This window comes from Hypanus sabinus, chromosome 4 (assembly GCF_030144855.1).
Source record: "Hypanus sabinus isolate sHypSab1 chromosome 4, sHypSab1.hap1, whole genome shotgun sequence".
Taxonomy (NCBI): Eukaryota; Metazoa; Chordata; class Chondrichthyes; order Myliobatiformes; family Dasyatidae; genus Hypanus; species Hypanus sabinus.
The window spans coordinates 125,773,312-125,800,765 of NC_082709.1; the positions used below are offsets into that span (position 1 = coordinate 125,773,312).

The following is a 27,454-nucleotide window of genomic DNA, read 5'->3' on the forward strand; positions in this document are numbered from 1 at the left end:
ATATTACAGGCTGGGAAGAAATGATATTGGACAAATCACTGTATGGTGTCTTTCCAAAAGACAAAGGAAATGGTGATGACAGACTTGCATACTTACATATGGAATAGATGCAGTCACGTCACATGTTATGAGTGATGGAAGTGAATGCCCCATTGCCTTTGTATGATGTTCCCTTACTGCTGCAGAGAAAAATTAAGCACAGATTGACAGAGAGGCCTTGAGTCTAGTTTGGTGTGTAAAACATTTCAACCGTACCTTATGGGAGAAAGCAGTCCAGGCAAGAGTCTACAAAGGTGATCAAAAGTGGGTACTTGGAAAGATTAAGGACAGAACTGGACCACTCTCCTGCACAGTGGAGATTGTGTCTGATCTCATCTGGAGATGATACTTTGATCAGTTGAGGAGAGAAGAGCCAATTGTTAGAGAGGAAATGTGTCCACAGCTCTCAGAACCACTTCCTGAAGTGGCGGGGCCAACTCCCACAACCACCACAGAGGAGGCCTCTAGAACCTGAGATTGTTTCACAGCCACAAGTCTCACCTGCCAAACCAAGTGACACCCTTGTCAGGAAAGATATTAGCTCACAAGAATAAGAAATCCTCCACAGCAATGAAATCTTTAGGCCTGAGTGGGCTAAATATATTGTTTGTTTAAGCATTTGTTGTTTAAGTAATTCAGGCTATGGGTTATATGTAAGAAGTATGTGAATGGCTTACATCATTAAGCCACCACGCCTCACTAAAGAAAAGGAACTAAGTACATGAGTATCCTCCGCTCTTGTGCTTTTCTTTCAATTAGTTTCTGGAGTAATAAAACAGAGTAGTGGGCGGCCCCCATCACATCATTCACTTGTGCTGGCTCTTAATACTAATGATGCATTTCACTGTAAGATTCAATAAACATGATAAATAAATGAATCTGATTTTGAATCTAGTAAAATAGTTTAAGTTGCAATAATACGTATTAGAACACCTGGCCCCACCATTCGAATGATCTGCCCATGTCTGTGGGATGAGCTGAAACAGAAGGAAGTCAGACATCGCGAAAAGAACCCCGAAATCTATTTTGCCTAGGAAAGGAGAAGTGTTTTTAAAAAGCAATGAAAAATAGTTCAGAATAGTCAACAAAGAAAACCCATATTTTAGTTAATATCAAGAAAACAGTTTTCATTTGCAAAAAAAAAGATACTGGGGAAGAGCACAACTGCAGATAAAATAGGAAGTCAGTGTTGAGCAGGACAAGTACAACAGAGACTGGGATTTGAGGGAGATAAAATGCCAGTAAGAGAAATGGATTCACATCAAAGCAAGTGGGTTTAGGAACAGGAAATGGGGATTGGTAAAATGGATCAGGCAGAAGGGGCTTCTTGTTAGATAAAGTTAATTGAAAAGTTACTAGTCCATTATGTGCTGTAAGAAAGAAGAATTACACAATGCAATTATATTTCAAAACAGTAACAGTTAAACTATGTTTTATGAATGAATTCATTACTTATTTGTAAGAGAATTATCAAGTAGGCTGGCAACTCCTGCAACACATTTGGAGGAGATCTGGGGCAATTTCTAATTCAGCTAGGAATAAATGAACAACAAGATGAAAATGGTCTGATGACTTCATGTAATGGTACTTCAGCATTTCATGTAATGATTATTTCTGATAGAGTAAAGAGCCAATTTTTATCAGCATATCACTTGCGCCCTGATTTGGCTATGAAATAATTTTTGTACAAGTAAAATGGATCACAATATTATCCCATTCCTAGGCATCACCAAGTCACAAATTATGATTTTTTGCAAGCCTTTTCCCCATCAATAGGTAGCGGAGGCTCATCTGGAAAATCTCATGTGTTCCTCTTCCGCTTGGATGATTTGGTTTCTCTGAGCATATGATTCCTCATGAGGTGGAAAGTTCAAACACCACTGGGGAATGACAGAACTGAAATTATCCAGTGCCTTTATTGCTGAGAGATGTCTGATGACCATCAGCACAGGGTTATTAAACAAGATATGCAGAAGGGCAGGTGACCAAAAGCCTTGTCAATGACTTTGGCCATGAAAGTTGGCCCTGCAGGGTTTATTTTTTGGAGCTGTAAGTGTAGGATTAACTTGCAATGTGCACATGTACACTTTTAACATATTTGCACCATCTGCCATATTCAAAAAGGCAGGAGTGCTAGATGCTAATACACAACAGATGCATGCTGAATAGACAGATTGTGACATTAATTCTTGGGCAATGCTGATGTGATTTCAGCACTGCTAAATATGACTTTGGCAATCCAACAATGGATCCTCTATGTTCATGTGCATGTTTATACCATCAAAAGCTTGAGAAACAGGTGGACATGTGGAATGACAGGGAAATGGGAAGGAGGGCTGCATACAAGCGTATTGTGACTTTGAGTATTCCCTGGACCACTTCAACCATGGCCTTTGTGGCGATTCTACAATATTGGTCAGTATTTGTCTATGCTCCTGTAATATGTTTGTGTGACTTGCCTACAATGTTAGAATAGCACAAAATGTATGCTTATTGATTTTGGGTGGGTCCATAGTACCAGGTGGGTCCAGAGCTGCCAGCATTGGTTCAAAGTAGTTAGCACTGTTTGATTGAAGGGGATTCTTTGGAAGCGAGCCAAAGTTATGTCACGGTGGTGGAAGAAGGCGTGTGCTAATGTATTCACTGACCTTGGCTGTACGCTTGGTAATTAAACTTGTTATTCTGCATCTGGGTTTCACCCATTGCTCTCAATAGTTGTTGCCAGATTTCTGTTAGGAAACCTCTCTCTTCTTCCTTACCTTGCCTCATAGAGTCATGTTAGAAAATCAGGCCGAGTGCTCCCACTAACTTCTCCAAAAGGTCTTTTGAATAACATTCACTGCCAGTTCCTGTCATGAATCATCCCCTTTACGAAATCTAAGTGTGGCTTTAACTAGCTGGAGCTGTTGCTGGCCAGATATGGAATTGGTAGAAATGACGTTATAGCATAACTTCTGCGTACACCTCACAGCAAATCAAATGGTGTAAGTTATTTCTGCCTGATTCCAGTACAATCTAGTTTAGCTCTACAAGTGGGTTGCTGGAGGAAAGGAAGTTCAAAGTTCAAAGTAAATTTATTATCAAAGAATATATAAGTCACCGTGTACAAGCCTGAGATTCATTTTCTTGTGGGCATACTCTATGAATCCATAATAGAATAATAATGGTGATAGAGTCATTGGAAGACCATCCTGACTTAGGTGATCAATCAGTGTTCAAAAGACACAAACTATGCAAACACAAAAAGAAATTTAAAAAAAGAAATAAATAAGCAATAAATAACGAGAACATGAGGTGACAAGTTCTTGAAAGTGAATCCATAGGTTGCAGGAACATTTCAATGATGAAGTAAAGTTGAGTGAAGTTTTCCCTTTGGTTCAAGAGCCTGATGGTTGAGGGGTAATAACTGAGGAATTTGGTGAGGGAATTAAGATGTTTGGTTCCTTGGGTCAATGCCAGCCAGTATCGGGACTAAGAAGATCAGAGCTAAGTAACAGAGTGGAGTTGGAGGAATTCAAAAAACTCGAAGGATTGTAGTGCTAGGGCTGGTTACAGAAACTGGGAGAATGGAGAAAATTAGAGCAAAGATAAATGTTAAGATTTCGGCCTTTCCACGCCAAGTTTTAAAGTCATTCAATGAGCAGGAGAGCAATAAATGAATTATCCTGCCTTGTTTTTGCCATTTTAATGCTTCAGTTCTGCTTACTGAAGTCCAGGAGGAACATCTAGTAATAAGGTAGAATCCCAAGTCTTAATATTTTGATCATACTTTGTTTACTTTTATTACAGGCAAGAAATTGAACTTCCTCTATACAACATCATCAACACAACTCACTTGATAAAAATCACCAAACTGAAACAAATTTTATATAGTAATTGATCTGGTAAATGAAATGTTTAATTAAGCTATTAAATTCTATTTTTGCTTGGAGTGAAATTTAGGTAACAATGCCTCAAAAGCACAAATTAAACTTCTAATTTCAAAACAGAAATGATATAAAATGAAGACTGCACAGGGAAATTATTTCAGTCAGTAAGAAAATTGCTAATACAGTTGAAAACATTATTGTTGGTCTAAGTAAGTTTGGTTCTAATAACGTAAAGTTTTGCCTAACAAAAAATAAATGTCAGTATATTTGGCATTCAGGGATATGATTACTTTGGTTTTTATGTAACTAGAACAGTAGCTGGAGGCTTAGGCTATTAATTTGGAGATGCAAGTTTGAATCCCACCACAGTAACCAGAATTTGAATTTGTGTAAATAAAGACTCAAAGCTAGCATCAGTAAAGCTAACATGAATTTAAGATAAAATTCCCCAAAGAGAAAAAGGCAGTCCAACCATTGGTAGAAACATAATTAGCACCATAAAGTTACAACATAACTTGACAAAAATAGCTAGAGTTATTGATGAACGTTAATCCAATATTAATATACTCAAGGGATGAATATACCAAAAACAATATTCTTTTTAGTCAGCCTGGAGCACTACATTGTCAAATTTGCCCTGACAGCATATAATAAATAATCCAGTTGGAGAGGAATTGATGAGTTAAAAATGATTCAAAGGATGTCATGATCCAAAGGAAATGTTTCTGCATTCCCTTACTTCACATTGAGTACAAGGTCCCCTTTTATTGGGTAAACACGAGGAAGTCTACGGATGCTGAGATTCAAACAACACACACAAAATGCTGGTGGAACACAGCAGGCTAGGCAGCATCTATAGGGAGAAGCGCTGTCGATGTTTCGGGCGAGACCCTTCGCCAGGACACAAAAGGGTCTCGGCCTGAAACGTCGACAGCGCTTCTCCCTATAGATGCTGCCTAGCCTGCTGTGTTCTACCAGCATTTTGTGTGTGTTATTACCCTTTTATTGGAATGCTTCAATGCTATTTACAATCACCAATGGCTAAAAAACCCCATAGTTTGAAAAAGTACAATGAAAATTTGGGCAGTCATTCTCTGGAAGGAAGGTATTTTTTAAAAATCATTTGATCATTGTTGGTCACATGTCTGATCTCAGCCAATCCCTATCCTTCTTAAACCCAAGACCACCAACAGAAATGCCATGTGGAAATAAGTAGGTGTGTGTGTTTTCCTGTGAGATTTCTCTTAAGTCATTGTGTTTTGAATCTGTACTTTTTAAATTTAAAAGGTTAAAACATTGTTTTACCTATAGGTGTTCCGACACCATATCCTTTGGAGTCAATGAGCCCGCCAATTTGGGTCAGGTTGCAGTTGCGCTGAGTGACGTATTCAATGCTGGTTGATTCCATCAGAAGGGCATAGTCAGTGGTGAGAACACGCTGAATTCCCTCGTCATTGTTCTTCAACAAAGCAGTTTGTTTTCGACTGTTCATGAATGCCCACATTTTCTCATAGGTTGAAATTTTTGACTTCTGTAAAATATAGTATTTATTTGTGAGATCCCAGTCTTTGACTAAAGTTCAACGTAGTGGGAATCATCTTTTTCTGCCCACAATGCTTTAACAATATGCTTCATTCAAACATCAGATAATTATTATCCACTGACTTTTCATTCAATCCCACATTTTTCAGATTTTCTGCTCCTTCAAAAAGGTTTTATTGTAAATGATTGTTTTCCTATTTTCCCCTTAAATATATATGATGGATTGATAAATATATTGGCACCTTCTTTTTCTGAATTAAATTCCATTTTATTAGCATATCGTATAGTATATCAATCAGCCTATTAGTCAGTTTTTGATGCATTTTTTTGCATTTCTTTCCTGTTGTTCTGCTAATCACCTGGAATAGCAGCATCAGAGGGAAAGCGATAATTCAAACCGAAGGCAGCTACTTACAACAACAAATGTTTTTTCTACAACGCTGTATACAAGCTTGTACTTATAACAGCTTCATTATCAAGAGCATTGGAAATTTCAGCAAGAACAAGCCATAAAGTCCTCCGGCCTGTTCTGCCATTCAGCAAGTTCATGGCTCTTCTTCCTCAAAGATTCTTGTCTTATCTCCACAGAGTCTGAAAACCTCCCATTTTCCTCAAACAAGAAGAGAAATGCTGAAGAACACATCCAATCAAGCAGCCGTAGCAGAAAGAGAAACCAGTTAAGAGGAGGGTCATTAACCCAAAACATTAATAGGTTTTTCTTTCGCAGATGCTGCTTGACTGGCTGAGTTCTTCTAGCATCTGTAGTTTTATTTGTCTACCAATATTTCTACTCAACAGCTGAGGATCAGGAAGTTTCTCACAGTGGAAAATTGCAAATATTTACAATGTATTTAAAGGAAGTTCCTATCTCTGCCCTAAATGGATGAAAGCTTATCCTGAATATTGCCCCCGAGTTTCTGTTCATTCAGCCAGACGTAACAACTTCTCAGTAACCATCAGGTCAACCTTTCTCAGAAGCCTGAACATCTCAATGAGATCACTTCTCATTCCACAAAATTCTAATCAGCCAATATTATTCAATCTACTTTCTTTTCATAAAACTACCATCTTATCCTGGGAGCAGCCATTTTGAGAGAGGTTGTGAGGCTGAAGAGCTGCTTTTGACGTCAAAAGCGTGGAGTCTGATGAACATTGGGCTTTGGTGAAGTAATCTGGTAAGAAGTTACTTTTTGCTTTCTGTTTCCTTAGTAAAAGGGACCTGGATAAAGGATAGGGAAGCTGGGGCATTGGTATTCCCCTCCTGCAGGAAGGTGGCTAAATCTATGGCAGGTACGTGCTGTTGCAGCACTCGTCAGATACTTAGAGCCGATGGAGTTACAGTTGGATTTATTATAGAGAATCCAGGATGCAGAAACAATTTGGATAGCATGGTTAGTGAGTGATCACACAGCAGATACAGAAAGAAAGAGCCAGAAGTACAAGCAGTTAATGCCTCTCAGGTTCTCTCTCCTCTCCCTAAACCTATGCTGTCTAGTTCTCAATTCCTTAACCCTGAGGAAAAAGACTGTGCACATTCACACTGCTGATGCCCCTTGTGATTTTATACACCTCTCTGTAAGATCATCCCTCGTTCTGCTACACCCCGATGGATAAAGTCCTAACCTACTCAATCTCTCCATCACTCAGTCCCAGCAATAACCCTTGTAAATATTTGTGCTCTTTCTAGCTTAATGGCATCTTTCTTATACATAGGGTGACCAAAACTGAACATAATATTCCAAATGCAGCCTCACTCCTGTGTTTTATACAACTGCAACATAACAACCTAACTCTACACTCAAAGCCCTGTCTGATGAAGGCCAGCATGCTAAAAGCCTTCTTCACCAGCATGTCTGCAATATCACTTTCATGAATACTCTCAGGTCCCTACTGTGAAATTGCTACACCAGTTTATTTTCCCAAAATGCAACAGCTCACTCTTATCTGAATTAAATTCCATTTGCCATTCTTCAACCCATTTTCATCCCTGATCAAAATCCCTTTGTAATTCCTGATAACAATCTTCAACATCTACACCACCAATTTTACTGTCATCTGTTACTTTCTAACCATGCCTTGTACATTCTTATCCAACTTTCTTTTTTTTAATGCTCTGCATTGCAGAAGTTTCAGACATGGGAGAGGGGAAATCAAAAAGGAACAGAAAATCACACTACGGATTAGGGAGGACAGAACTGCATGACTTAGAGACAATATCTTGGAGAGGTTGTCCAATGAAGCTGTACGTGTAGAAACTAGGAATAAGAGAGGGGTGAACGTCTTAAACATAGAAAACCCACAGCACAATACAAGCCCTTTGGCCCACAAAGTTGTGCCGAACATGTCTTGTTGGGGTTAAACTATATGTCTCACAATAGTCAAGGTGAAGTAGAGAAATAGACAAGCAATTGAAACACAGCATGGTGGGTTTTAACTTTCACAACATTGATTATGATTGTTTTAGCACAAATGGGTTACACAGGGCAGAATGGTTAAGTGCAGCCTAGAAATATGTTTGAGACCAATAAAGATGGGGCTGTACACAAACTTAATTTAGGAAAAGAAACTGGGAAGGTAGTTATATTGGTAGAGAAACACTTTGGGAACAGTGACACTGTACGTTTCCCCCTGGAATGCATAGGTTCCTCCAGGAACTCCGGTTTCTTCACACATTCCAAAGCTGTACCAGTTAGAAGGTTAATTGGTCATTGAAAATTGTTCCGTTAAAAATTGGGGGTTGCTGGCAGCGCAACTCAGAGGGGTAGAAGGGCTTATTTGGCACTGTATATTTAAATTTAAAAGAAAATTAGGAAAACAAAAAGGGGGCTATGAAATATCCATACAAGTAAGATTAAGGAGGATCCCACAATATTATATAAATATATTGGGAGCAAGAGGGAATCCTGGGAAGGAATGAGTCTCCTTAGGGACCAAAGGAGTGATCTAAATGTGGAGTCCGGTGCTCCGGGCGTGAACACTTCTCATCTCCTTCAAGGAGAGGACTTGGAAGATAGTGAGTTCAGGAAAGGGTAGGTGGATTATATGGAGCAAGGCAATGTTAAAGAGGGAGAGTTGTTGGATGTTATGGGATGCATAAGGCTAGATAAATCCCCAGGACCATATGACATTCTTCCCAGGTTGCTTTGAGAAGCAAATGGCCCTGACAGATTTTCTTGCATCTTTGTTAGGCACAAGTGAGGTGATATGTATTAACGAGTTGCATGTGAATGTAGGAGGTGTGACTAATAAGTTTGTGGATGACATGAAATTTGGTGTGGAAGGTTGTTTAAGGCTACTTCAGGATGTAGATCAAAGGGAAAGCTGTGCAAAGCAAATGGAATTTAATCCTAACAAGAGTGAAATGATGCCTTTTGAAGTGGAAAACAGGTAGAACATACACCGTAAATGGTGGGGAAATAAGGAACGCTGATAAACAGGGACTTTGGGGTTCTCGTCCATAATCCCTATTAACCTGTTTTGTCACGCTCAGCTTGTTTGTGTGCGAGGAGCACAGAATATAAAAGCTGTGACATTAAGTTTCACCTTTATTAAACAATGGCTAACCTCACAGAATACTGTGTACAGTTCTAGTCACAAAATTAGAGAAAGGATGTGGTTACACTGGAGAAAATACAAAGGAGATTCATTAAGATGGTGCTTATATCTGAGAATATTAGTTTTGGAATGAAAGAGGACAGGCTGGGTTTATTTTCTCTGGGGCATAGGAAGCTGAGGAGCGATTTGAGGAGATATATAAAATTATAAAAGTCACAGGGTTTATAGGGAAGTATTTTCCTCCCAAGGTTAGAGAGCATAGTTTTAAAAGAGGTAGAAGTTCTAGTTTGGATTTCAGAGATTGTTTTTTAAACTTATACATACTACAGTTGTTGATATCTGGAACTTGTTCCAGAGGTGGTGTGGGTGCAATAAGATACCTATTCTTTCAAATGGAGAGTGTAAGTCATTGAATGGATATTGACTAAATGCAGACAAATGGCATTAGAGCAGAAAGGTAAGAAGTTTGATGGGATGTAAAGCCCCTTTTTGTGCTGTTCACCTCAATGACTTCATCTCAGGAATCAATTCAGTAAATCTATATTACGTCATGTCCAATGAAGGTATATGTTTCTTTAGGTGCAGTAGCCAAAGCCATACGCAATATGCAAGCAAGAAAAGAGACAGAAGTTGCTCAAATCACGACTGAAAAATAAACTGCATCATGACAGCATCTATGAAGGCAAAGGAATAATCATTTCAAGTAGAGACCCTGAGTTAGGACTGAGAGTGCAGAGGGAATATAAAGGGGAGAAGGGGCAAAGTTAGACAGGGGCAGGTAGGCGATAACTGGAACCAGATGGAGCACTGGTCGGGTGAAGTCAGACTGGTGGGGCAGAGGGAAGATTGTAATTTAGAAAAAGAGGTTGGTTTGTGATGGATGGAACAGGAAGGGTAGGGCGAAGGAGAAGAAACCCAGGTGGTTAAGTGTGTGGTGATAGACAATAAATATACATAATGGGCTGGGAGGAGAAATGTAAACAATGGAAAGGAAAACCTAGGTGACTGATAGGTGTGAAAAAGGAACTTCCTTCTGTAAACCCATATTCCAAATAAACATACTTTCACAGTAACTAATGTCACAGTTCTAAAGAAAAGTCTTTTGGGTGGTGCTCTGTTTCAGGATAGTGCTCCTGGACCTGTGGAGTCAGTTTGGTAAGTTTCTTGCCTAAAATGACATTCTTGGTTTCCAGTATCATGTTGCTGTCAGTGACATCATCACTGAGAGGCAAGTCCAGTAGCTGTAATGTGTCCATCTTGTTGGTTGCAGTCAACTCAGGTGTGTCCTTCAGTTGAGAATCCAGTATCTGCTCCAAATGATGTCTCCATGTCTGATCTCCAACATTCACTGTGTACAACAGTGGTCCAGTTCTTGCAGCTATCCTACCAGGTGTCCACTTGGCTTCTCGGTAATCATGTGCTAGGTCTTCCTTTCCAATCTCAAAGCTCCTTCCTGCTTCACTTGGCAACTGGCTGAACTGTTTATTCTGTACTTCTCTCCAGAGGTCTGGTTTCAGGAGGTCTATGCAAGATCTCAGATCCCTGTTCACGAACAGCATTGTGGGTGTTTGATTTGTTGTCACATGAACAGAGTTCCGGTACACAGAAAGGAAGTTGTCCACCTTGTGCTGTAGAGAAGTGTCCTCCTTGTCCATTGCTTTAAAGGACTTCTTTAAGGTTTGGATCAACCTTTCAGTGAACCCATTGGTTGCTGGGTGGTGAGGAGCTGATTGAAATACTGCAGTTCATTGTCACTCACAATTTGTTCTTGTAAGCCGTTTCTGGCAAAGATAGTCCTCAGAACGAAGACAGCCTTTGCTGAGGTGGTTAACTTCAATGGTATAACCTCCGGACATTTTGAATGAGCATCCACAGAGATCAGGAACGTAGGAGTCCATGAATGACCCAGCAAAGTCAATACATACTCTTTGCCATGGTGAAGACAGCCACTCCCAAGGGTGTAACAGTGCCTGTGAGGGAGTATTTCTAAACTTTTTGGCAAGTCCTCGATCTGTTTATCTATTCCCTTCTCAAACGCCTTCTCATTAGCATTAAGCAGCTGTGACAGCCTCTGGTTAGTGCCACCATTTGGGCTGTAATTGCCTCATGATGTCACATTGAGAGATTTGATTGAGTACCAGTCAACTTGGATTTTTCTCAACCATTCACTTCCGAAAAGTGCCAGCTCTCTACTTTTCAACACATAAAACTCTATCTGTTGCATTTGGCCTCCATATGTCACATTTACTTTCAGTTTGCCTTTCAGAGACACTTTCTAGCCTGCGTAGGTCTTCATCATCACTGAGATCTTTTCTAATAATATCTTAGAAACCAGTCTCTGGAACTATGGACAAAGCTGACCGTATATCCGGCTCCACTTTCAGTTTTCCACTGGACACATTGTGATCCAGATAATTTTGTGATCTGCTTCAGTAACACAATGCACTTCTAGGCATGAAAGTTCACCTTTGTCAGACTCTATGCTGTCTGATTCTGTTTTACATTTAGTAACTTTATGCATTGGCTTAGTTTTGTGTTTGAGAGTTTCACTCAGTTGTGCTTTTTGACTGCCTTGTACACTCTCTCTACATAACCTTGTCTGTGACACTTTCTGCAGACTTTCTCTTTGAACCAACAGTTATTTGCATCATGGGAGGATTTGCCACATTGATTACATCTTTGGCTTTTTGTACCATTCAGGGACATTTTGTGCATTTCACATTCTAACCTTTTCTGTAGTTCTGCTGCATCCTTTGCTGCAGTCTCTAACGATATTGCAATGGTCAATGCCCGTTCTAAATTTGGGTCTCTTTCAGACAGTAGCCTCTTTTAAGTGCTTTGACTATGCATGCCACATTCAAACCTGTCCCTTAATGTATCAGAAAGTCCATCTCCAAAGTGACAGTACTGGGAAAGTTTGCACAGTTCTGCAATGTATTCAGAAATGTTTTCATCTTTGACTGGTTCCTTTTGTAAAATCTACATCTCTCAGCTATTACTAACAGTTTAGGGTTCAAGTGATTTTGTAAAATTGTAACAATTTCATTGAACGTTGTGCTTGCTGGCTTTTCAAGGGTTACTAAGTTGCATAAGAGATTGTAGTTCCTTGCACCCATTAAGCTAAGAAGTGTAGTTTGCTTTCTTTTGCTCCCCCTCATTGTTCATGTTACAATACTGTTCAATCCTCTCAATATACAGCCCCCATCCTTCATTAGCACTATCAAATTCATCGACTTTCCCAGATGAAGCAATTGCCATGTTATGTTCACTTTAAATTCAGTGCATCTTTCAGTTACTCACATGCTCCTTTGTTAGTGTCCATAATGGCTTTCTCATGTTGTTTAACTCTCACTGTTTCTTTCTGTAACTGTAGGTGCAGTTTGTGATATTTTCTGACGTTCAGGTTGGTACTCATCACCAACTTGTTGCGCCTGTGCACAACTATATAGCAATTAATTAAGCACATACATGGGTGATGGCTTTAACTGGTGTATTCAGATTGCAGCGAGAAAGAGAGAGAGAACAACGTGTATGTGAAGACAACACTGTATGTGCAGACCACAGGTCAATATGTAGTGCTAAGGGGGTAAGGGGGGTGGGGGGGGGAAGTTATTGCTCTAGAATAAATACAATGCCTATAAAAAGTATTCATCCCCCTTGGAAGTTTTCATGTTTCATTGTTTCACAACATTGAATCACAATGGATTTAATTTGGCTTTCTGTGACACTGATCAACAGAAGAAGACTCTTATGCCGAAGTGAAAACAGTTCTCTACAAAGTGATCTAAATTAATTTCAAAATCATTGATTGCATAAGCATTCACCCCTTCAAGTCAGTATTCAGTAGATGCACCTTTGGCAGCAATTACAGCCTTGTGTGTGTGGATAGATCTCTGTCAGCTTTGCACATATGGACACAGCAATTTTTCCTCATTCTTCTTTACAAAACTTTTCAAGCTCTGTCAGATTGCACAGGGATTGTGAGCCTTTTTCAAGTCTAGTCACAAATTCACAATTAGATCGAGGTCTGGACTCTGATTTGGACAATAGACAATAGACAGTAGGTGCAGGAGTAGGCCCTTCGGCCCTTCTAGCTAGCACTGCCGTTCAGTGTGATCATGGCTGATCATACACAGTCAGTACCCTGTTCCTGCCCTCTCCCCATATCCCTTGACCCCGCTATCTATAAGAGCTTAAGTAATGATTTGGCCACTCCAAGACATTAACTTTGAGCTGCTGGCCACGGTGGTGGAGGCGGATACAACAGGGTCTTTTAAGAGACTTTTGGATAGTTACATGGAGCTTAGAAAAATAGAAGGCTATGGGTAACCCTAGTAATTTCTAAGGTAGGGACTTTTAGATAATTTTTAGGTTTTTAGATAATTTTTAGATAATTTCAGATAATTATCTAAACACTTGTAGGTTTTTAGATAATTGGGCTTTGTTCCAGGGAAGGTGGGATCTGTTCCGACAGGACGGTTTACACCTGAACTGGAGCGGTACTAACATTCTTGCAGGAAAGTTTGCTAGTGCTTCTTGGAGGGGGGGGGGTTAAACAAAATTTGCAGGGGGCAGGGATCCAGAATGCGAGAGAAGATGGCTAGATGAAGAATAAAGGACAGGTGGGAAGTACACGGTTCTGGAATATTAAGTGTGTAGTAGAGAAATGTGAGGCAGAACAAGTGATAAGGAGGACACAGGTACAGAGGGATGGTCTGACAGAACATAGAGTTAAATGTGTTGAAAGAATAAGTAAATTTAGGAAGGACAACAAAATTCAAGGGGCATATAGCCCGATGGGAGTTCAGGGAGCTGGGTTAAGCACAATAGGCAGGGATTCAAACAGAGAGAGGAGAAATGGGCTAAAAATTCTATATCTGAATGCACGAAGTGTCAGAAGTAAGGCGGATGAGCTTGAAGCCCAGGTGCGAATGGGTAACTATAATGTTGTTGGGATAACGGAGACATGGCTGCAGGGAGATCAGACCTGGGAAATGAATGTACAAGGGTATACGTGTTATCGTAGGGACAGAAATTTGGGCAGAGGGGGTGGGGTGGCCCTGTTGGTGAGGAATGAGATTCAGTCCTTTGCAAGGGGGGACATAGGATCAGGAGAAGTAGAGTCTGTGTGAATAGAACTGAGGAACAGTAAGGGCAAAAAGACCCTAATAGGTGTTGTCTACAGGCCACCAAACAGTAGCATGGATATTGGGTGCAAGTTGAATAGGGAGTTAACATTGGCATGTGGCAAAGGTAATGTTGCAGTAGTTATGGGGGATTTCAACATGCAAGTGAACTGGGAGAATCAGGTTGGTGCTGGACCACAGGATAGGGAGTTTGTAGAGTGCCTACGGGATACATTCTTGGAACAGCTTGTACGAAAGCTGACCAGGGACAAGGCTATTCTGGATTTAGTCTTGTGTAATGAACAGGATTTGATAAGCGATCTTGAAGTAAAGGAGCCATTAGGAGGTAGTGATCATAATATGATAAGCTTTTATCTGCAATTTGAGAAGGATAAGGGCAGATCGGAGGTGTCAGTGTTGCAGTTGAACAGAGGAAACTATGGAGCCATGAGGGAGGAGCTGGCCAAAGTTGACTGGACGGATATCCTAGCAGAAAAGACAGTAGAACAGCAATGGCACGTATTCTTGGGAATAGTGCACATGGTGCAAAATCAGTTCATCCCCCGGAGAAGGAAGGATTCAAAGGGGGGAAAGGGGGCACAGTGATTGACAAAGGAAGTCAGAGATTGCATAGCATTAAAAAAAAAGGAAATATGACAGAGCTAAGGTGAGTGGGAGGACAGATGATTGGGAAATTTTTAAGGAACAACAGAACTTAAAAAGGCAATATGGGGAGAAAAAATGAGGTACGAGCGCAAGCTAGCCAGGAATATAAAGGAGGATAGCAAAAGCTTTTTTAGGTATGTGAAGAGAAAGAAGATAGTTAAGAACAATGTTGGCCCCTTGAAGAATGAATTGGGTGAAATTGTTATGGAAAACAGAGAAATGGCAGAAGAATTTAATAAGTACTTTAGATCTGTCATCACTAGGGAAGACAGAAGCAATCTCCCAGATGTATGGATGGGCCAAGGACATAGGGTAACAGAGGAAATGAAACAGATTGACATTAGGAAGGAAATGGTGATGAGTAGACTGATGGGACTGAAGGCTGACAAATCCCCAGGTCCAGATGGTCTGCATCCTAGGGTACTAAAGGGGGTGGCCCTGGAAATTGCGGATGCATTGGTAATCATTTTCCAATGTTCTTTAGATTCAGGAACAGTTCCTGAGGATTGGAGAATGGCTAATGTTAACCCACTTTTTAAGAAAGGAGGGAGGGAGAAAACAGAGAACTATTGACCTGTCAGCCTAACATCAGTAGTGGGGAAGATGCTAGAGTCCATTATTAAAAATGAAATAGTGGCATATCTAGATAGCAGTGATAGGATTGGGCTGAGCCAGCATGGATTTACCAAGGGTAAATCATGCTTGACTAATCTATTGGAGTTTTTTGAGGATGTAACCAGGAAGTTAGACAAGGGAGATCCAGTGGATGTAGTGTTCCTTGATTTTCAGAAGGCATATGATAAGGTCCCACATAGGAGATTGGTGGGTAAAATCAGAGCTCATGGCATTGGGGGGAAGATATTGACATGGAAAGAAAACTGGTTGGCAGATAGAAAGCAAAGGGTAATGGTGAATGGGTGTTTCTCAGAATGGCAGGTGGTGACTAGTGGGGTGCCACAGGGCTCGGTATTGGGACCACAGCTGTTTACAATTTACATCAACGATTTAGATGAAGGCATTGAGAATAACATCAGCAAGTTTGCTGTTGATACAAAGCTGGGTGGCAGTGTGACATGTGATGAGGATGTTGGGAGAATTCAGGGTGACTTGGATAGGCTGAGTGAGTGGGCAGGTACTTGGCAGATGACGTTTAATGTGAATAAGTGTGATGTTATCCACTTTGGGAGTAAGAACAGGAAGGCAGATTATTATCTGAACGGTGTAGAGTTAGGTAAGGGAGAAATACAAAGAGATCTAGGAGTCCTTGTTCATCAGTCACTGAAGATGAATGAGCAAGTGCAGCAGGCAGTGAAGAAGGCTAATGGAATGTTTTCCTTTATTACAAAGGGAATTGAGTACAAGAGCAAGGAAACCCTTTTGCATTTGTACAGGGCCCTGGTGAGACCACACCTGGAGTATTGTGTACAGTTTTGGTCTCCAGGGTTAAGGAAGGACATCCTGGCTGTAGAGGAAGTGCAGCGTAGATTCACGAGGTTAATTCCTGGGATGTCCGGACTGTCTTACACAGAGAGGTTAGAGAGAATAGGCTTGTACACGCTGGAATTAAGGAGATTGAGAGGGGATCTAATTGCAACATATAAGATTATTAAGGGATTGGACAAGATAGAGGCAGGAAATATGTTCCAGATGCTGGAAGAGTCCAGTACCAGAGGGCATGGTTTGAGAATAAGGGGTAGGTCATTTAGGACAGAGTTAAGGAAAAACTTCTTCTCCCAGAGAGTTTTGGGGGTCTGGAATGCACTGCCTCGGAAGGCAGTGGAGGCCAATTCTCTAGATGCTATCAAGAAGGAGCTAGATAGGTATCTTATGGATAGGGGAATCAAGGGATATGGGGTCAAGGCAGGAACTGGGTATTGCTAGTAGATGATCAGCCATGATCTCAGAATGGCCGTGCAGGCTTGAAGGGCTGAATGGTCTACTTCTGCACCTATTGTCTATTGTCTAACTTTGTGAGCTGAAGGGCCTGTATTGTGCTGTAGGTTTTCCATGTTTCTATGTTTTTAAATCATTCTTGTGTAGCTTTGGGGTCATTGTTTTGCTGGAAAACAAATCTCCCAAGTCACAGCTCTCTTACAGAATGTATCAGGATTTCCCTATATTCTGATGCATTCATTTTATTAACTTTTCATCAATTTCATCTAACCTGTTTTTCTCCAGTCAACTTAAGAGTTTGCTGGTACAATATTGCAGCCCCAAATTCCTTTAAAATACAATCTTACCTTTTGGTAATACCCTTCAATCAATTGGGAGTAGCTTCATCACAAACACTGTGGTGCTTCTAAAAGGTGGCTCTCTCATTCAAGGGCACGTGAGTCATGCAATAAATGCTGGATATCTCAACAACACAAGATGATAGAAGTTTTTTTCTCTTTTACCAGAAAGGAATAAATTACTTTCAAAGGTTCACTCTGCACAACTCTATTACAGTTCAGATGAAATGGTTTGGTTTGATTTTCTTCTTGTTTCAAATTTTTGACTTTTGCCCCCATCTTCCCATCTCTCACAAAGGGCTGGGGAAAACTTGTCCATAACCAATAACTTAGCCTCATCATTTGTATGAATTCTGTTTATATTACTTAAGACTTAATGAGAGAATATTAATATCTTCCTTTATCTAATTTCTTCAGATTAGAGAAGACATTACCTTACATTTTTGATCCTAGAAACATAGAAAGCCTACAGCACAATACAGGCCCTTCATCCCACAAAGCTTTGCCAAACATGTCCTTACCTGAGAGATTACCTAGGGTTACCCAGAGCTGTCTATTTTTCTGGGCACCATGTACCTGTCCAGGAGTTTCTTAAAAGATCCTATCATATGTGGTTAAGAAGGCATACAATGATTTGTCCTTCATCAACCATGGGATTGAGTTTAAGTGCCGGGAGGTAATGTTGCAGCTATATAGGACCCTGGTCAGACCCCACTTATACTGTGCTCAATTCTGGTTGCCTCACTACAGGAAGGACGTGGAAAGCATAGAAAGGGTGCAGAAGAAATTCACAAGGATGTTGCCTGGATTGGGGAGCATGCCATATGAGAATAGGTTGAGTGAACTTGACATTTTCTTGGAGAGTCAGAGAATGAGAGGTGACCTGATAGAGGTGTACAAGATAATGAGAGGCATTAATTGTGTGGATAGTCAGAGGCTTTTTCCCAGGGTTGAGATGCCTAACAGGAGAGGGCAGTTTTAAGGTGCCTGGAAGTAGGTACAGAGGAGATGTCGGGGTAGGTTTTTTTTCACAGAGAGTGGTGAGTGCGTGGAATGGGCTACCGGCGACAGTGATGGCGGAAACGATAGGGTCTTTTAAAAGACTCCTGGATGGCTACATGGAGCTTAGAAAAATGGAGGGCTATGGGTAAAGCCTAGGTAGTTCTAAGGTAGGGACATGTTCAGCAAGGGCCTGTATTATGCTGTAGGTTTTCTATGTTTCTACGTATCTGCCTCCACTACCGTCGCTGACAGCCCATTCCACGTACTCACCATTCTCTGTGTAAGAAAACCTACCCCAATATCTCTTCTGTACCTAAATCCTGATCCTGATATGCATTTTTAAAATACTATCCTCCTTTAAGTGACCAGAACTATATCAGTCCTAACTAAATGTAGTAAAGGAACATTCTCATTTATATTCCAACCCTCTGTTAATGCAGCCTGATATATTATGTTTCTTTGAAACCACACCATTTCCCATTTCAGCCTAGTTCCACTGACCTTTTATGAGTTTCTACATTCAATTACATCCATCACCTATCTGGGAGTTGCAGAGTGCAGAATCTTGGTTCGTCAAAGAAATTGATTGCCTTTTGCTGCAGAGTCTGAGGGGATATGTACTAGATTAGTCCAGGTGTTTAATGTTTGTTGCCTACAAGCTTAGAACTAATAGAATGAAGATCCAATGGCAATTCAAATATATTTTAATGCAGATGATTGGTCAGTAGCATGTTACAAAAATAACCCTTCAGTACTGAAAGTAATATCAAGGTAGGGATACATGGGTAAGAAAAGCAGAGAAAACAAATTAAAAATGGCACAGTTTAAAGGTGCTTGGAAGTAGGTCCAGAGGACATGTTGGGGTAAGTCTTTTACACAGTGAGTGGTGAGTGTGTGGAATGGGCTGCCAGCGACGGTAGAGGAAGCAGATGCAAATAGGGTCTTTTAAGAGCCTCTTGGATAGGTACATGCAGCTTAGAAAAACAGAGGGCTATGGGTAATCCTAGGTAATTTCAAAAGTAAGTACATGTTTGGCACAGCATTGTGGGCTGAAGGGCCTATATTATGCTGTAGGTTTTCTACGTGTCTATGAAATGGACAAGTAGACAAAGCAACAAAAACAAAAGAACATCCAATTCAGTATAAGTAATATTCTTTATAATTAATTTCTTATTAAAGAGGTGTTTATGGTCATCTTCATCCTCTCACTTCAACAGACTACCAACCTCTTCAATCAGGCTTCTATCATACCAGTGCCCAAGAAGAATGTGACAATTTGCTTCAATGACTATAGTCGAGTAGCACTTACATTCACTGTAATGAAGTGCTTCGAGAGATTGGTCAGGAAGCATACCAACTATCTCCTGAGTGACCCCGATGGTAGTATTGAGAAGTAGGCATGTCCTAGATGGTGTGGGTCCTTTGTGATGGATGCTTCCTTTTTGAAGAACTGCTCCTTGAAGATGTTCTCAAAGGTGGGGTGGCTGAGCTTGGTGGTGCTGGTTGAGCCTACAACTCTCTGCAGCCTCTTGCAATCCTGTGCACTGGAGCCCATGATACAACCAGGCCATGCTCTCTTCTCACCACTACCATGAGGCATATCTATCAAAATCTGCAAGAGTGCTTGGTGACATACCAAATCTTCTCAAGCTCCTAACACTTGAGTGCCTTCTTTGTGATTGCATCAATGTGTTTGCCCAGGGTAGATCGTTGATGCACAAGACTTTGAAGCTGTTCACCCTTTAAACCACTGACCCGCCACTGAGGGCCAGAGTGTGTTCACTTGACTTGGTTTGGGAAAATCAGGTTGGTGCTGGATCCCAAAAGAGAGAATTTGTAGAATGCATATGAGATGGCTTTCTGGAGCAGTTCATAATTGAGCTATTCTGGATTGGGAGTTGTGCAAAGTGAGAGATTTGACTTGGGAGCTTAAAGTAAAGGAGCCCATAGGAGGGGGTGATCATAAAATGATAGAATTCACCCTGCAATTGGAGATGGAGAAGCTAAGGTCAGATGTATTAGTATTACAATGGAGTGAAGAAAAATATATAGGCATGAGTGAGGAGCTGGCCAAAGTTGATTGGAAGGGAACATTAGCAGGGTTGATGGCAGAACAATAAACACTGGAGTTTCTGGGAACATCCAGGACTATGAGGGGTGATTGATAAGTTTGTGGCCTAAGGTCCATTTTCTCAGACAGTGCTTACTTGCAATTTTCAATTATCTGAAACAGAAAAACCACAAAAGTCATTAACTTCAAACTTTCTGCATAATCACTCAAAGAGTTGATCTGCACGTGCATGTAATGAGAGCTGTATAGCTCATCTCCTTCTATCTTAGGCCACAAACTTATCAATCATCCCTTGTACACAGGATTGATATATCCCAAAGAGAAGTATTCTAAAGGCAGGATGACACAACTGTGCTTGACAAAGCCAACAGAAAATCAAAAGAGAGGGCATGATTATCACTCTAATATGAGCAAATAAATTAGGATTTTGCTGGTGGGGGCGGTCATTGCTTTGCTGCTGCGTATGCATGGGGGGGGGGTACTTTGGGGTTCTAACATTTAACTGTCATTCATTCTCTGGGGTACCCTTCTGTTTTTGTGGATTTTGCAAAGAAGAAGAATTTCAGGATGTATATTGTATACATTTTTCTGACACTAAATGTACCTGTTGAAACCTATTGAGTTAGCCTGACATCAGTGTTGAAGTTGATCGTTAAGGATGAGGTCTTGCCTGACAAATCTGTTGGAATTCTTTCAGGAATTAACAAGCAGGATATACCACGGAGATTCAGCGGAAGTTGTGTGCTCGTATGTTCAGAAGGCCTTTGACAAGCTGCACACATGAAACTGCTTAACAAGGCAAGAGCCCATGGTATCACAGGGAAGACACTAGTATGCATAAAGTATTGGCTGATTAGTGGGAGACAATGACTAAGAATAAAGGGAACCTTTTCTGGGTGGCTGTGAATAGTGGAGTTCTGCACGGACTGGTGTTGGGACTGCTACTTTGCATGTTATATATCAATAATTTGGTTGGCAGAATTGATGGCTTTGTGGCCAAGTTTATGGATTGGTGGAGGGGCAGGTAGTGTTGTAGAAGCAGGGAGATGGCAGAAGGAAAATGGGCAAAGAAGTGGCAGTGTCAGGAAGTGTAGGGTCATGTACTTTGGTAGAAGGAATAAAAGTGTAACCTAAAGTGGGGAGAAAACTTCAAAATCTGAGGTACAAAGGGACTTTGGAGTCCTCATGCAGGTTTCCTGAAGATTAACTTGTAGGTTCAGTTGGTGATGAGGAAGGCAAATGTAATGTTAGTGTTCATTTTGAGAAGACTAGAATATAAAAGCAAGCATGTAATGCTGAGGTTTTATGAAGCACTGGTGAGGCCTCATTTTAAGTATTGTGAGCAGTTTTGGGCCCCTTATCTAAGATAGAATGGGCTGATACTGGAAAGAGTTCAGAGGAGCTTCGCAAGCATGATTCCGGGAATGAAAAGATTATTGTATGAAGAGGCTTGATGGCTCTGGATCAATACTTGCTGGAATTTGAAAGAACGAAGGGGGATCTCTTTGAAACGTTTCGAATGTTGAAATGCCTAGATCGAGTGGCTGTGGAGAGGATGCTTCCTATAATGGAGGAGTCTAGGACCAGAGGGCACAGCCTCAGGATAGAGGGATGTCCATTTAGAATGAATGTGAGGAGGAATTTCCTTAGCCAGAAGGTGCTTAATCTGTGGAATTCATTGCAACATGTGGCTGTGGTGGCCAGGTGTACTTAAAGTAGAGGTTGATAGATTAGTCAGGGTGTGAGAGGTTACTGAGAGAAGGCAGGAGAATGGGATTGAGAGGGAAATGGATCAGCCATGGTGAAATGGTGGGGGAGATGTGAAAGGCCAAGTGGACTAATTCTGCTCCTGTGTCTTATGGATATCTGGTCTTCTGACCTCCCCTCCTGGAATTCCACAATGACCAAAGTGAAGATGCAGAAGTTGTTTTAGAGGGAACAGCCATGTGTATAATGAGGTTATGGAAAGATTTTAAGCTCACGGTGTTGAAGGACAGGTCACTGCTGCAGCTCAGTGTGGACTGGCGTGAAAAATGATTGGGAAGTGGGACAGGTGGCTGAGCTTTGAAGTTGTTTCAATACAGAGAATCCAAATGGAGAAGGGATTGCAAATTGGTGCATTGAGCATCGTGAACCAGATGTAAAGGATTATAACAGGAGTTTTGAAACAGATGGACACTGGAACTGGAAGTATTTTATGTGTGAGGATGCTAGAGAAGAAAGGGGGAATAGAATTAGGTTATAAAATGGAAAATATCTATAAAACCAAACAATTCCTTTACAACTTAAGACCTAAAGTCACATAATAATCTGCAACAAAAGGCAGAAGGACGAATTCTCCAAAGCTGTTTTGCCTGCGGCTTTGAACATAACCATTACAGATCAGATTTTCTGTCCTCTGTTCCAATTTACAGTAATGAATCAAAGTCTCAAGAGAAACCAATGCATATGTTGCACTGGTTTCTCTCAGAGCACAGAACATTTAAAGGGCAGGCATCTGTGTACGCTGCTTTCCGAAAACATGGCTGTCCCCTGCTATTTCACATCCAGCACTGCAGACTGATGGCTTTACACTCACCATTCTCTGCAAAGACTAGACAATTCAGTCTTCTAAAGGCAGTGGAAGGGAAGAATGCTTTATGATTAATTCATCATGGTGGTCAAACCTGACAGTTCTGCTTACCTGATGTGGAACATCTAGTGGTCAAATGTCATCCATTTTATCTGCCGAGGGAGTTTTCCACCATCAAACTGGTAGCAGTGTACATTCCGCTTCAGGCCAATGTAATCAGCAGACACAAAACTGTGCACACTGATGCCTTCCATATCATTGCAGGATATTTCAACCAGGCCAGTTTGAACAAGTCTCTGAATAACTACCACCAACACATCACCTGTGCTACCAAAGAAACCTACACACTTGACCAGTGTTATATCACCATCAAGAATGCTCACCATGCCATCCCACACCAGACTTTGGGAAGTCTGATCAGCTGCTTGTACTTCTATTCCCAGTATACAGACCGAGACCAAAGACAGCAGCACTAGAGGTGAGGATAAACAGAGGCGGAGGAGTGCTACGAGTCAGTGGACTGGACAATATTCAGGTATTCATCTTTGAGTCTGAATGAATACTCCACAGTCGTCTCCGGTTTCATCAAGACCTGTGTGGATGAGTGAAAGCCTTCAAGAACATACTGGACATACCCAAAACAAAAGCGGTTGAGGAACCAGGAGATTTGTAGCCTGTTGAAGTCTTAGATCTGTGGCATTCAAGACCGGTGATCCTGAACCATACAAAAAGTCCAAGTACAACCTACAGAGGGCTATTTTAAGGGTGCAAAACAATTCCAGTTGAGGTTAGAGAGAGAATCAGATGGGTAGCAGCTCTGGCAGGGTTTGCAGGCCATCACTTCCTACAAAGTGAAGTCTAAAATCATGAACAGCTGTAATGTTTCACTCCCAGGAGAGCCCAACACCTTTTATGCATGCTTTGAAAGAGAGAATAAAGCTATTCCTGTGTGAATCCCTGCAGCATCTGGTGACCCTGTGATTGCTGTCCCAGAAGCCAACGTCAGGACACCCTTCAAGAAGGTGAACCCTTGTAAGGAGTCAGGCTCTGATGGTGTACCTGGTAGGTCTCTAAAAATCTGTTCCAACCAGCTGGAGAGAGTCTTCAGTCTCTCACTGCCACAGTCAGAGGTTTCCACCTGCTTCAGAAAGGTGATCATCATACCAGTTCCCAAGAAGATCAGGGTGAGCTGCCTCAATGATTATTGTCCAGTGGCACTCACATCTACTGTGGAAAAAGTGCCATCACAGGTCGATCATGGCTAGAATCAATTTCTGCTTAAGCAAGGACCTGGACCCACTGCAATTTGCCTATCACCACAATTGTCTACAGCAGATGCAAACCCATGGGCTCGCCACTTGGCCTTTGATCACCTGGACAATAGTAATACCCATGCTCAGCATTCGACATGATCATACCCTCATTTCCAATCAACAGCTCAAAATGAGGGCCTCTTTAATTTCCTCTGCAACTGGATTCTTGATTTCCTCACTGGGAGCCCCATAGTCTGTGCCTATTTGAAATAACACCTCCTCCACACTGACAGTCAACACTGGTGCTCCTCAAGAATGATTGCATAGGCCCCTGCTCTACTCTCTCTGCTCTCACGATTGTGTGGCTAGGCACAGTTCGAATGCCATCTATGAATTTGCCGACAACACAGCTACTGTTGACATTATTTCAGGTGGTGATGAGGAGACTTACAGGAGTAAGATAGATCTGCTGGTTGAGTGGTGTTGAAGCAATGATCTTCCACTCAAACCCAGTAAGACTAAGGAATTGATTGTGGACTTCAGGGAACACACACCAGTCCTCATCAAGGGATCAGCAGTTTCAAGTTCCAGGATCTCAATATCTCTTAAGATCTATCCTGTGCCCAACATATTGATGAAATTACAAAAAAAGGCACGGCAGCAGCTAGATTTCATTAGGAGCTCGAGGAAAATTGGTATTTCACCAAAGACACTAGCAAGTTTCTACAGAAGTCCGTGGAGAGCATTCTAAATGGTTGCAACACCATGCAGTATGGAGGGGCTACTACACTGGACTGGAAAATGCTGCAGAGGATTGACAACCCAGCCATCTTCATCATGGACACTAGCTTCTCCAGCAGCCAGGAAGCCTTCAAAAGACAAAGCTTCAAAGAGGCAGCTTTCAGCATTAAGGACCCTATCACCTGGACATGCCCCCCTTGCCACTGCTACCATCAAGGAGGAGGTAGAGGAGCATAAGAATACATGCTCAAAGTTTTAAGAACAGCTTCTTCACTTCTGCCATCAGATTGTTGAATGGACAATGAACTCATAAACACTATCTCTTTTTACACTACTTACTTAATTTGTTCTGCAGAAGGGTCTTGGCCTGAAACATCGACTGTACTCTTTTCCATAGATACTGCCTGGCCTGCTAAGTTCCGTCAGCATTTTGTTTGTGTTCCTTGGATTTCCAGCATCTGCAGATTTTCTCTTGTTTGTTACTTAATTTAATTTTCTTTTTTTAAATGCAGTATACTTCTTGTAACTTAAAGATTTTATTGTTATGTACAGTATTGCAATGTACTGGGGCCGCAAAACAACAAATTTTACTACTTATGCCTGTGACATTAAACACGATTCTGATTTTGATTCTCAATTTAGGAAGAACATGGCTATGATTTTAAAATGCACTGGCATGTTCTGTTAATTAATTATTATCTAAATGAATATTATCAATTGGTGCAGAATTGCATGCAATATGTAGCTTTGTTGATGTGTGATATCTTTGTGATTTGAAGGAAACTGTGCTTGTGTAACATCACCCCTACAGCTTTCACAAAATGTGCTCTGAGAGCATAGGAGAGTTTACACTGGTAATCATTTCTTAACAACAGGTGCAGTGGAAGTCTTAAATTTAGTTACTCTGCAGGGACTGACAGTTTCCCGGGTATAAACAACGCATAAATCTTTAACAGTGGATTAACGCAACGCGTACTCACACACAGTGCAACAGTACTTGATTACTGTCACTTGTATGGGGCAGGTTTGTATTAAATTATAGTACTCCTAATAAATTGATGTATTCATGTACCATTGTTCATTTAAGAATTCAATAAAGAATTCTATTTAACAATATACTTCGGTTTAGTTGTTCATACAAATTAATTAGCCTGTGTCATTTATAAATTTCCTCAGCATGCAACCACCAAATTAATGTGTCTTGGTACCAATCAGCCAATATCTGTATATTGTCTAGGTCTTGCTGCCTGAAGGCATGGACTGCTTCATTTGCTAAGGAGTTTTAAATAGAATTGTACAATCATTTTGTGAGCATTCCTACTTCTGACCTCACGATTGAAGACTGCTCACTGTTAAAGATAGTGAGATGAAGGACACTGGCCCGACGACCTTCAGCACTGAAGTATTGAGGATACATTGGACCATAGAACATTACAGCACAGAAACAGGCCTTTTGGCCCTTCTTGGCTGTGCCGAACCATTGTGCACTTTTGACAAGTGCATCTTAATGCCACACTCATTCAAATACTGCCTTGATGTCAAAGCCAGTCACTCCCATCTCATCACGAATACAGGAATGTTCAATACCGTCACTGAAGACATTTAGGCACTGATTAATGTTCTAGGTGCCACTAATACTGAGGGAGTCACTATATCAGCACAATGAATACAGCCTCACAGTGCCAACCAAAAACACAACAACCACTTCATCTCTGTGTTCAAATGAATAAGAATAGCCATAAATATTGCAAAATGGCAAGTTTAATATCCACATTTAGTAACACATTTGAGTGAAGGGAGTGATAGCTGGACATGTGGTGCATACAGATGTTATACAAAGATCCCAGTAGAGCTCAGAGTGTTTTCTTCCTTCGCTTTATATTAAATAAAATATGAAGATCAGCACCTGATATTTTAAGCAATTATTTTATATGGCTTGCAAGCCATTCCACATGGGCTTTCTGAATTTACTTACAGTGCATCATAAGCATTGAAGTCACCAGGCATCACAGGATTTTCTACAAAATGGACAGGAAATCTTGGTAGGATGTAAGGGTAAGACAAAGGAACACACACCAGTCCTCACAGAAGATTCAGAAGTGGAAAGAGTGAACAACCTCAAGTTCCTGGGTGTCAATATCTCTGAGGAACTAACCTGGACTGAACATATTGATGCAGCTACCAAGTAGGCATGACAGTGGCTATATTTCATTAGGAGTTTGAGAAGAACTGGTATATCACTTAAAGTACTTGAAAATTTCTATAAATGTACTGTGGAGGGCATTCTAATTGGCTGCATCACCGCCTAGTGTGGGGTTGGGGACGGCTACTGCACAGGATCAAAGTAAGCTGCAGGGCGTTGTAAACTTAGTCAGCTCCATCATGAGCACTCGTGTCCGCAGTATCCAGGACATCTTCAAGGAGCAATGCCTTAGAAAGGTGGACCGTCATTAAGGACCCCATCACTTAGATCAAGCCTTGTTCTCATTGCTGCCATCAGGGAGGAGGTACAGAAGCCTAAAGGCACACACTTACTGATTTTGGAACAGCTTCTTCTCCTTTGCCATCCAATTTCTGAATGGATATTGAACCCATGAACACTACCTCGCTACTTCATTAGATTTCTATTTTTGCACTAGTTATTTAATTATTTTACACACACACACACACACACACACACACACACACATACACACACACACACACACACACACACATAACTGCATACTGTAATTCACAGGGTTTTTTACTCTTTTTTTGCATTGAACTGCTGCCACCAAGTTAACA

General features: G+C 41.0%; 1 protein-coding gene across 5 annotated transcripts in view; it reads right to left on the reverse strand.

Annotated features, from left to right (window-relative positions):
- Positions 1 to 27,454, reverse strand: part of grik1a (glutamate receptor, ionotropic, kainate 1a) — a 354,991-nt gene that overhangs the window by 24,249 nt on the left and 303,288 nt on the right. For all 5 annotated transcript variants that reach the window (XM_059968113.1, XM_059968117.1, XM_059968114.1 and 2 more), the window contains one exon: positions 5,214 to 5,439. In XM_059968113.1, the coding sequence (XP_059824096.1) occupies positions 5,214 to 5,439 (226 nt within the window). The remainder of the gene's footprint in view (positions 1 to 5,213; positions 5,440 to 27,454) is intronic.